Genomic DNA, 12,214 nt, shown 5'->3' with positions numbered 1-12,214 from the left:
AGCTGGAAGGGGAAAGCCAGGGGAAGAAGGGGGAGGGGAAGTATAAAACTATGATACGCCATATCTTCAGTACAGTGTATAGACGTGCTCTCCTCACCTCAAAAAAGATGTTTTGGCCTTGGAAAGGGCTCAGAAAAGGGCAACTAAAATGATTAGGGGTTTGGAACAGGTCCCATATAAAGAGAGGCTAAAGAGACTGGGACTTTTCAGCTTAGAAAAGAGGAGACTGAGGGGGGATATGATAGAGGTCTATAAAATCATGAGTGGTGTGGAGAGGTGCATAAAGAAAAGTTCCTCATTAGTTCCCATAATAGAAGGACTACAAGACACCAAATGAAATGAATGGGTAGCAGGCTTCAAACTAATAACAGAAAGTTCTTCTTCACAAAGCAAATAGTCAACCTGTGGAACTCCTTGCCACGGGAGGCTGTGAAGGCTAGAACTATAACAGAGTTTAAAGAGAAGTTAGATAAATTCATGGAGGTTGGGTCCATGGAGTGCTATTAGCCAGGGGCTAGGAATGGTGTCTCTGGCCTCTGTTTGTGGAAGGCTGGAGATGGATGGCACGAGACAAATGGCTTTATCATTGTCTTCGGTCCATCCCCTCCGGGGTAGCTGGTGTTGGCTGCTGTCGGCAGACAGGTTACTGGGCTAGACGGACATTTGGTCTGACCCAGTACAGCCGTTCTTACGTTCTTATGTTCTAAGCTCAGGGCTCAGGGTCGGGGGTCTCACTGGACCAACTTTATTTTCATGCAAACCTGCTCCTGGGTTTGTATGTGGCCTTTGGTGGCCAGGCTGGCAGCTATCCTGCCCTAGACGGCAACTTTCCTGTGCCTAGTATGGAGCTTGTGGACGTTGGAGGCCTCCTCCACAAACCTGGATGAAGTCTATAATCTCCGCACTAGACCAGGTGGGCGCCTGTCTCTTGCAGCCCCAGGTAGCAGCCTGGTCCTGGGAAGAGGCGGAGGGTTGGGTGGCAGCGAGTGGCTGGTTCGTGCCGTGCCAGGTGCAGGGTCTGCTGGCTGGGTGCTGGCAGGCTTGCACCTGGCACGGGCACCGTAGCCAGACCATGGCCCTTTAAGGGCTCCGGGACCGGGAGAGGGGTAGAAGAGTTTCCCTGGTTTGGCCCAGAGTGGCCACCAAGGGAAGCTGGGAAGGGCTAGCCTCCCACTAGTTCGAATTAAGTGGTTACACAGCCCTTAATTCGAACTACTTAATTCGAACGAGGTGTTAGTCCTCGTAGAATGAGGTTTACCTAGTTCGAATTAAGCGCTCCGCTAGTTCGAATTAAGTTCAAACTAGCGGTTTGTATGTGTAGCGCCTATGAAAGTTAAGTTGAACTAACAGCTGTTAGTTTGAATTAACTTTGTAGTGTAGACATACTCTCAATGGCTAGAGAAAAAAGACAGGCTCCACAGACAAGAGAGGAAGTGAATTCCTGAGTTAAGGAGACCTTCTCAGAAGATGTGAATCTTTCCCTAATATTACTGACAAGGGAACTCGATGCTGTTTCTGACCACTACTGTAGCAGCAGTGGACTTGGAAAAGTTTTCAAATAATTTGGTATAAAATCACCTGGAAACTCACAGGCAACCCATGGAACTACAGTGTTAGTTGCAAATGGTACCTTTGTAACAAGCACAGCACTAGTGCAAATTCCTATTCAGACATATCTTCTCCTCCCTCATCAGTATTCCTGACAATTATTCTTGCCACCATCAATGGCTGCTCCCCATTTCCCAACTACCATCTTGTTCTTCTTTTGATGGTTCAAACTCTTGGTGTTTCTTCCCTAATGTGATTTGATGTTCTCAGGGGCTGTCTTGGCATCTGTCACAGGATTGGAACAGTTGCGCAGAAGAGTCACAAGGAAAAGCGGGAGGAAGTTAGAGTGATGGGCCAGCTGCTTCTGCAGTCTCTCTAAGACCTTGTAGAGTATCCAAACTGAAGTATAATGGCAGATAGCCCCAGTGCTAATCTAACTTCTGCCAGGTTCTTCCCAGTTGAGAAGTCTAGCCAATTGGAGCAGAAAACTACTAGGGAACAAGCAACTGCTGGTTCTGCAAGAAGTCAGAATCCAGGACATTTGTCAATTTATCTGACACTTGAAATAAAGTGTGGAAAACAAGTGCTACATTGAGGAATGTTGTTGCTATTATTCTGGATCGAGCTTCGTGTTTGCATAATTCAAATATTAATTAGATTCCGGTTCATATATTGAATCCATTCTCCCACTCTTCCTAGTAATACTTTATCAGGGTGTTTTCTAAAGGAAATAATATATTGTAATTTCATTCCTCCACAGTTTTCACAGTTTATAATATTCACACTCAATCATTCTGAGCTGTCATGCAAAAAATAATACAGCAATCTTCTTAATTTCTTACTATTTGTTATGCTGTCTCTTAGTTATGTCCAACTCAATAGAAAAGAGCCTACACAGGGCTCTCACATCTCAGCATTTTTGCAGACAACTCCAAGCATCATGTAATCAGAGATAAGTGACTTAGTTAAAAATGAATGGGGCAACTGTCCAAATGCTCAACCAAACAAAATGATCAAAGGGGCAGTGCCAGATGTTTTCTATCAGCTTTGCACATGAAGGTACTCGGGAGATCAGCAGGAGCACTACACTAAAAAGAAACCAGAGAAGCCAACTCTAGTTTCAACTATAACATGAAGAATTGACTGTAAATACCACATTCCTTAGTAAGAGTCCCAGAGGTCATTCCGTAGGTATTTCTAAAGCCTACAGGAGAAACGTGCCTTCTATTGTCTGGCTTATTTATAAGCCCAACATTTTAATAATAGTGCATAGGAACTTGCATATATATATATATATATGTTATAAGCAGCTTCCTAAAATGGGTGGTTATGTACCTATATGCATAACCTATATATATATATATGGTGTAGACGGAGCTTGATCCTGCCTTGAGGGTGGGGGGCTGGACTCGATGACCTCTCGAGGTCCCTTCCAGTCCTATTATTCTATGATATATATATATATATATATATATATATATGATATATTATATATCATATATATATATATATATATACCACCACCCATTTTAGGAAGCTGCTTATAAGTGAGTCAGTGGAAGATGTCAAAATCTTCTGTTTTTCTTTGCTAATTTTAACTTTAATGTGGCCCAGTTCTTACCCCTATTTCTTTTACCATTTTCAATGACTGCACTTTGCAATTTTGATGTTATAGGCTTGGAATTTTAATGCCTGTGAATGGTCCAGAGATGCTTCATAATTTGTTCTTGAAAAAGAGGCTGTCATGGTTTGTTTTTTCCCTATTTTTGTTTTCTGAGAAAGTTTATAGTACAATGATCTAAATATAAAAAATAGTTAAGATTGTTTACACTGCACTGCAGCAAAAGATGTTCTCGGCATCATATGTATGTAGGTGAGCAATAGGGCTGCACATCCAGCCAGCCACAGGGCTCCTACCCTCTGGACATGCAATGTGATGTTAATTGTTGAACATGCATTGCTTCATACACTTCTGTGGTGAAAATAACTAAAATGTTCTTCACCATCACCATCACGGCTTTTATCACAACCCTGGTGTAAATCCATTAGGTTCCTCTTTCAGTTTTACAGAATCCTCCATTCACTAGCTCACTAGCTACCACCAGCGCCACACACAACATTTAAGGATAGTTACGTGTCCCTCACCTAAATCACATCACATAGGAGTTTGGGGCAGATAAATGGTGGCGGGGAGAGGAAGGGGAGAGGTTAGAAGGGGAGAATGTGGCATGAGAATTTTGTGCCATGCAATGCCCAGTCCCCCAATTAAATGGCTTTGCAGAGGGCCCCAAATCTGTTAGAATTGTCCCTGCTGACCAAGAATTTTGGAAACTGCTGCCAAGTAACTTGAGACAACTGAGTAACTGAAGTCATTTTTCACGTTCTTTTTTGACTCTCTTGTTTAGTGTTGCCTATGAAACCCACACACTTGCTGGGTATGTGGTACTGGCTAGAGGCTCCAAGGCCACTTATAGAGAGAATAGTGAATCCATTCTACTGCCTTAGCTAATAATCATCTGGCTTTTAGCTCACACAGAAGAGGTTCATGCACTAAGCCTTAAAGGACCCAGGTTTAATTCTGTCCTCAGATAACCGGGCTCTGTGAGCATTACATCTGCCTGACAATGGGAGGAGATGTGCTGAACCTGCAGTCAATGATAATACTTCTTTCCCATGAAACAACTGAAAGATCTCAGAATTGACTTCCCGACTAATGTGCCAACTAATCAGATTGCTTAAAGCAGTGATTCGCAACGTGGTCTGCGAATCCACTCTGGGAATCCCACTAACAGTGTGCTCCCATTTGTTTATTTACCGGCTCTGCAGCCTCAGGGCTCCCATTGGCTCCAGTTCATCTTTTGCTGCTGCGGGAAGCAGTGGCCTGGCCCGTGCCACTTCCCACGGCTTCCCTTGGCTTCAAGTGGCAAACCGGAACCAATGGGAGCCATGAGGGTCTCTGGCTGAGGAGCTGGTAAAGAAACAAAGAGGAGCGGCCAGTTAGCAGGTTTCTCAGAGTGGATCCGTGGATCACTTTGAGAAACACTGGAACATCATTTCTCCTTCATACATTCATCAAGTCAGTAGTTATGTATTTGTGATCCAAAATGCTTATTAGTTATAGGGATGAATAGTAGTGAATAGTAGTGAATGTATAACTGCATGATTCCATCTCTAGAAACTATTTTAAATTAATTTCACAAGAATAAAACCACTTTGGTCTGATTCTGAGATCATATTCATTCACTGCAGTGGATTAACTCTGGATTTGCATGGGTGTGATTGCCAGTGGAATCAGGACCCCCACTGGTAGCCATGCTCGCCACGAGTGCAGAAGCCACAGGCTAGACATTGTACTTGAGTCTAAGTACAACAAGCCTAATCTTTAAACTAACCCAGTTATGATGGCTTTGAATCCAGCAGATCCATGGATGAGTGTGGGAGCCTCCTCTTTGCATTGCACACAGGCAGCTGTGCGTGCTCACAATCCCCGTGTTCCTTTGAGTCCAGCGACTGCTCCCTCCTAGCACCTTCCTGAGTACAGGCTATGACAAATGGGACACAGCGGGATGAGGTGGAAGCAGAGCTATAACCTTACTGCTCCTTCACCCTATCTAGCATAGGTAGCTGAGCACGATGAGAAAATCTTCCTGCCTCCCTCCTGGGAATGGTGCTGTGAAAGCCCTCCCTCTGCTAAGGTATGTCTAGACTGCATCCCTCTGTCGGCAGAGGGATGCAGATTAGGCAGGTCGACATTGCAAATGAGGCAGGGATTTAAATAACCCGTGTCTAACTTGCATAAAAATGGCCACCGCGTTTTGCTGACATCACTTTTCCGGCAAAAAGCGGCAGTCTAAAGGGGGATCTGTTGAGAAAGCAAGCCTTTTTCAACAGATCCTTATGCTTCCTGCAAGGAGGTTTACAGGATCTGTCGAAAAAGGCTTTCTTTCTCAACAGATCCCCGTCTAGACTGCTGCTTTTTGCTGACAAAGTGCTAAGTCGGCAAAACGCAGCAGCCATTTTCATGCAAATTAGGTGTGGGATATTTAAATTCTTGCCTCGTTTGCAATGTCGACCTGCCTAATCTGCATCTCTCTGCCGACAGAATGAAAACACTAGAATGAAAACACTGAGGCTACATCTTTACTGCAGGCTTTTTGTGCGTGCATTCTTGCACAAGTAAATTTACAGTTGGAACAGAGGGCTTCTTGCACAAGAGTTATTCCTTTCCCAGGAGGAATAAGCCCTCTTGCACAAGAATACAGAGTGGACAGGTAACAAGGGTTTCTTGCACAAGAAACCCCCATGGCTAAAATAGCCATCAGAGCTTTCTTGCGCAAGAGAGCGTCCACACTACCATGGACACTCTTGCGCAAAAGCACATCCCTTGTGCAAAAGCACATGGCAGTGTGGACACGCTCTTGTGCAAGACCTTTTGTGTAAGAACTTTTGCACAAGAGGGCTTATTCCTCGGGGGGAAAAGAACTCATGCGCAAAACAGTTCTTGCACAAAAAGCCTGCAGTGTAGACGTAGCCTGAAATTGGTATTTTCAGCTTTGGAAACTCTTTTCTAACAAGGCTTTCATGAAAGTTATTCTTTCAAATTCCAATTTCCCTCCTTAAGAGGTCATTTAGAGCACTCTATCAATATGCTTGAAAATCATCATCTGTTATACTCAGCGGCTACGTCTACACTGGCATGATTTTCCGGAAATGCTTTTAACGGAAATGTTTTCCGTTAAAAGCATTTTTGGAAAAATTGCGTCTAGATTGGCAGGATGCTTTTCTGCAAAAGCACTTTTCGCGGAAAAGTGTCCGTGGCCAATCTAGACGCGGTTTTCCGCAAAAAAGCCCCGATCGCCATTTTCGTGATCGGGGCTTTTTTTGCGGAAAACAGTACTATGCTGTCTACACTGGCCCTTTTGCACAAAAGTATTTCGGAAAAAGACTTTTGCCCGAACGGGAGCAGCATAGTATTTCCGGAAAAGCACTGATGATTTTACATGAGATCGTCAGTGCTTTTCCGGAAATTCAAGCGGCCAGTCTAGACACAGCCAGCGTGTTCTTGGCTTTGTTGCTTCAAGAGAAAGATCAATTCTAAATAATTTCAGAAGCACAGTTCAATAAGAAAGAAGCATATATCCCTCAGTAGCTGTTGTTGCCACAAGCTTCTGGGCCATAGAAAATTCATGTGCACACTGCGGTGCTCCAAGGAAATGGGTCCATCAAAATTGTAAGTTCAAGTAAATATTGGCTAGATAGAAAAGTGAGAGTATTTGGAAGAGCATTTGGTGAGTAATCTTTCTCTATTATGCACACCAACTCCAATATTAATTAGACTAATTGCTAACAGAAGCAAAAAGCACACCAGTATTTCTGTCTTTATGAGTAATAGGTAAATGTAAATAAGCATGCTCTGAATAACCATGTGAAATGTAAGACATTAAAAAATTAAATATGTGAAAGTAAACATCCCACTGGGCAAGGGAAAAATTATTCTAATTTACAAATCCACATTGCCACTTACATTGCATTTTGATTGCAAGATAGAAAGGAAATTTGGGGCTTCATTCCCATGGATCTTGCAGTAGTAGCAACACAAGCAACGTTCCCTCTCAGCTGTGGGGCAGCACAACTTAACAGGTGGTTAATCAGCCCTGCCCAGTCAGTCAGCTCCATGCAGGGAACCCTGTGAAGCTCTGCTGCCACACACCTTAGAGGGAACACTGAACACAAGCTTGTTTCCTAAGCTGCATGCATTTCATGTGCGGAACTTCCACTGATATCAAAGAGAAGGTCTGCAGAGGAAATAAAATGAGCCAAGTAGGCAATTTCAATGAGAGGTATAGATAGTTGAGGAGAATTTTATTTAGTTTATAGGCCTATAGAGCCCATATTCTGACATTTTTTTCAGTTGACCTATGGGGAGTTCTGCACATAGAAAGAGATGGCATCAAAGATGTGATCATGCAGTCCTTACTGAAAGCCTGGAGGAGGTGGGCCAAGGGCAGGAGTGGCAATTTAGAGGAGTTGGTTGGGTACCTCCATATTCTCTCCCTTCAGGCCCATGGGTGACGCTGAGCAAGTGAACAGTGTATGAGGCTGTATTCACGTTCACTGCTTTGCTCTTTGTACTATGAAACTTGTGCTGGGGGACTGTGTTTGGGACAGGCCCTGAAAATGACCAACCCTGGGCAGCACAAGTAAGGTTGGGCAGCAGTGCATCTGTGCAGATACCTGTTTCCTCTGATGGATTGTGAAATCTGCATCGCTCTGAGTTTATAGTGGGTTCAAGGCTACTTCCCAAGAGGAGCAATTCATATCTCTCTGACAAGAACTAAAAAACTGAGGTACTGAGGACACAAGGGAGAATGGGACTTTCATAGGGAGAAGGACCATTTAAGACAATGGGACATTTTTGATGGGGAGGGACAGCAGGCCAAGATTTTCCAACAATCTCTACTGAGGCCTAATTTACAGCGATGCTGAGTAACAACAACTGTAAAGGCAAGTCAATGGGAGTAGTGGGACATAGAAACCCCTGAAAGGCTGTAAACATCTCTAATTGGCTGGCATTTGTTGTCAGCTGCTGTTTTTGAAGAAATAACTGAAAACCAATGTACTTAAAGGATCTTTAAAGTAATATATTTGGACCTTATTTTTCTCACATGGAAATTTCATACTGGTATAACTCCAGTCACTTCAAAGGAATTACTCCTGATTTACCCTCATGTAAAAAAGCACAGGAACAACTTCCTTATTTCTGTATCAAACCAATAATTTTGGGCATTTTTAGCAACTTGTTCTCTTTCTTTTGAAAGCCAGACATAAAGCTATAAAACTGTGCAATTATGCATTCCTTCACTCACTACTGGAGTCACTTGCGCTGATTTTCTGATAAAAACAACACATCATTTCTCCCAGACAAGCAAATTACTGGATATTTTCATTTCCACTTTTAAGGAAATGGAAATGAAACATCCCAATTCCCAAGATGCTAGGATTACTGCTTAAGTCAAAGGGCAGTCAAGACCGGATCTTTTTTTTTTCATTTACACCAGTGTAAATCTAGACTTACTTCATTCTATCCACCTGTATAAACCCAATGAAAGGAAGAGGGAACTCAGGGCCTAAATGCTTGCTTACTTTCTGTTATCAAATGTGAGATACATGGTGGCCTCTGACTGTCTGCAGATATAGTCTCTAAATACTTTTCCAGATTGCTATCATCAGGAACCAGAGAATTCTCATACTGGAGTGAGAGAAGTAAGACTGTGATTCAACAACCCCAGAAATAGCCTGTACCAGAGAAACCTCATGCGATAGGATAGTAACAGAGCTCTCCATGTGGAAGCTGAAATGAAATACAGAACTCTCAGAAACTGAAGCAGGGATTAAGCTAGAGACTAGTCTACCATTTGCTAAAATGTTCGGTGCATTTGCCTACATGCCTTCTGCATTCCACAGGGCTGCATGCTGAGTTAATAAAACCTTTCTTGGAAAATGCTTTGGAAACACGAACGGAGTCCTTGACTGGCCATATGGTAGAGTCTGGCTATTGCTACCAGACAGCTGCAGGAAGTGAAAAACAAGAAATGGGAGACTGCATCACCAGAGTCATATACAAAATCTTAGTTTATGACAGCAGCTTCCAAAATACTCAAAAACACCAAGATCTTCTTTCTTTTCAAGAACTTTAAGATTCATGCACATTACCAGCTGAGCTTTCAACAAGTTTTGAAACAACACAAGTATGTGAAATGATAACAGACAACCACTTTTTCATTGCTCAACTCACAGATAAACACTGAGATTCCAATTTACTTGCTCTTTTTAAAAACAAATCACCAGTAACTGAATGCCAAACCATCATTCTATGACTTGAATAACAGGAATCATTCTTACTATATCCAACACCAAAACAATACGGTAGGTTTCTTTTCTGAAAATGAAATTGTATATTTATTACTTCTGTGAGGCAGCATTTAAATGGAACAAAGAAGTTATCCTTCTCAGATAATCAGGAATAGTGAAAACAAAGAACAGAAAGATGCTTGAAATGTTCATCTTTTCATGTACATTTAAACTAAACGATAACTTTGAAACTAAGTAGCATCCTGTAAAGTTCACTTAGCAGCACTCTCCTTAAGAGCACCTCAATAAAAATAAAAGTTGATCTGACTGTCAATGAGATGAATCTAAACTACATCCATTATTTCTTCATATTATTCAGTTAGACCATAAAAATAACTTTGCCTTTTCAATGCTAGCATTCCCTAAACTTTTGTTTGACCATACAGAGATTCATATTTTAATTTTTAGAAAATAGTGTAAATCTATACACTCCTCTATGTAGGAGAAAGGTCAAATTTGTCAGGTTAAATGCATTTATATTGAAATTGTCAAGACAGTATTGCTATGTCAGAACTATATACACACGTGGACAAGTGCGCAGAATGTACCTAAACAAATTAATATGTATGAAATACCTGATTTATTGCAATACAATCTTTTAAAAGAAATACTCTCATTTAGATGACATCTTTCAAGAACTAGCCTTTGTGTGCCTGACTGCATGAGAATCAGCAACCACAACTTCCTAAAAAAAGCAAGTCTTGATCCTTGTCATTTTGGGGGGTGAATAGGGGGAAGGGACAGGGAGCATAGGAAGTATATTGTTTTAAACCAACACCAAATCCAAAAGTGGACTGAATTATCTGATGAATTATCTCACCTAGCACCAAGCAAACCTTATCTCTCTCTCTCTCTTGTACAAAACTTAAAGTAAACTCTTGTGTTTTCTATTTCTAATCAAGAACACCAATCCTTTTCCCACAACAGGAAAGTAATCAGAGTACATAATAATAAAGTGATGATTAAATGGCAAAGTGATCTGAAAACATCAACACACTGCCTAACATACGGGCAGAAAATATGACTGCAAAGCAAAATCATCTCAGACCAAACTTACTGACACAGTACCCATTACAATCCTCATGCTTTACCTGCTGATTGGAGAGTGGTTGGAGGAAATCTCTGGCACAAAACTCTGTTCGATTATTGGTATCCTAGATGGAGTGTAAGAGTGGTAGGCTGTCAGAACCACGCTGCCCGAGTCCTTTATCTCCATTATCACAGGCACATGTCGTCTCTACTGTCTGGCAACAAAGACAACTGCCAGCATTTACTGACTTATTGGATCAAGTGACCCTGTCACAAAAGCAAATGCATGGCCTTACTCTATAATAGCCTCTTACTACTGTTTGCTGTCAAGAGAGCTGTGTAAGTGAGATGGCTCTTTCTCCTGTCAGGAGCTGAATTAGCATATATTCAAAAACGCCGCCCACAAACACAACTCTGTGGGGGAAGTATCCATGTTTCTAGGAAACCAGAAACCCGATGTAATCCTACATAGCTCAGGGCTGCAGCTCTGGACGTGTTCTTCTTGTGTTATTTCTTTTTATGTTTCTTCTCAAGGGCAGACTTGTTAGGATTTCTCATAGGACAGTAAGGACCAAAATAAAATGAAATCATTCTTCTGTGAAGCAACATGGGAATGGAACAGTGATTTAACAGAAAACATGTGCTCTGGAAAGGAGAAAGGGAATGTAATTTATAATGCCCACATGAAACATTCATAAACTAACTAGCCTGCACTGCTGTTTAAATAATCAAAGAAGAATAAGCCTGATTTCTGTAGATCAGGTAAATTCTACAAGCTGTCTGCAAAGAACTGGCTTTACTTTCCACTAAATACAGACTAGACTTTCGACAATCTTTAATACTTGCTGGTTGGATAATTAAAAGGCAGGAGGAAAACAGTGAAGATTTTTCCACAGAATTTTACAGAAAATGGCTATTATTATGAGCCTATAATTCCACTGATTATGAAGTCTTTGTGAAATGGCAGTTTCTTATATTAAATACATGTATATATATTACATTTTTCATTTTTTCAAAAATTTGATCTTTCTTAGAATAAAACTTTAGAATTTCACTGTTAGCACTCAAAAACAGATCCATGGCTGTATTCTGAAGCAACTTCACAGGTTTTTTTGTGAAGCTGGAATATAATGTGAAAGCTTTCACACAACCCTAATTTTTTCTGTAAAACAACTTACTCTTATAGTAGTCCACAGCAAATGAATTCAATGGAATGACTTTCTATGATTTCTAGATATCACGGCTCAGATCCTTACCCTTCCTCCTACTCTTTTACTTTGTTTAAAAGTGCTGGCATGGCATGCATGACTGGCTTGAAAAGCCTTAGTTCCTTCTGGGGGAGAATTTGCCCAGTACAGGCACTGCATAAGGCAGCCCATAAGAGTGTCTTTTGACTTTGAGAAATCCAAGTACAGGAATGATTAAATGACTTTGGGGGCTTCTTCAGCACTCAGAGCAGATCAGGACAGGGATGAAGCCTGAGTACCCCTGTCCCCCGTCCTCAAAATGGGCTGTGAATTTTGTGCTGTGTCTTTTAGTGGACTCTCAACCCAGAAAGCCTGTGGAGGAGCCTGAAAGTAAGCACAGGAACCTTTAACTGCCCTGTTCTGAGTCAGACTGAGTCAAAGCACCTCACCCTCTGGTGTGAGTGAGTTGTCAAAACACCTCATTCTCTGGTGTGAGTGATTTGTGCTTTGTCACAAGTCCCCAGGATGGGTGGGATACA

At 41.7% G+C, this 12,214-nt stretch overlaps 1 protein-coding gene across 3 annotated transcripts in view; it reads right to left on the bottom strand.

The window, feature by feature from the left end:
• Window positions 1–11,027, bottom strand: part of ARHGAP28 (Rho GTPase activating protein 28) — a 140,619-nt gene extending 129,592 nt beyond the window's left edge. The window contains exon 1 of one of the 3 annotated variants that reach the window (XM_075920948.1): window positions 10,551–11,027. Coding sequence is in view for 1 of the 3 variants with exons in the window: in XM_075920949.1 (XP_075777064.1) it covers window positions 10,551–10,675 (125 nt within the window). In the remaining 2 variants the exon portion in view is untranslated. The remainder of the gene's footprint in view (window positions 1–10,550) is intronic. The other 2 variants (XM_075920949.1, XM_075920950.1) reach the window with 2 other exon arrangements.
• Window positions 11,028–12,214: the final 1,187 nt, after the last annotated feature.

Source organism: Pelodiscus sinensis, chromosome 2, assembly GCF_049634645.1.
Source record: "Pelodiscus sinensis isolate JC-2024 chromosome 2, ASM4963464v1, whole genome shotgun sequence".
NCBI classification, from domain to species: domain Eukaryota; kingdom Metazoa; phylum Chordata; order Testudines; family Trionychidae; genus Pelodiscus; species Pelodiscus sinensis.
Note: the sequence above shows the minus strand (reverse complement) of the source record. Positions and strands in the feature narration are given on the sequence as shown.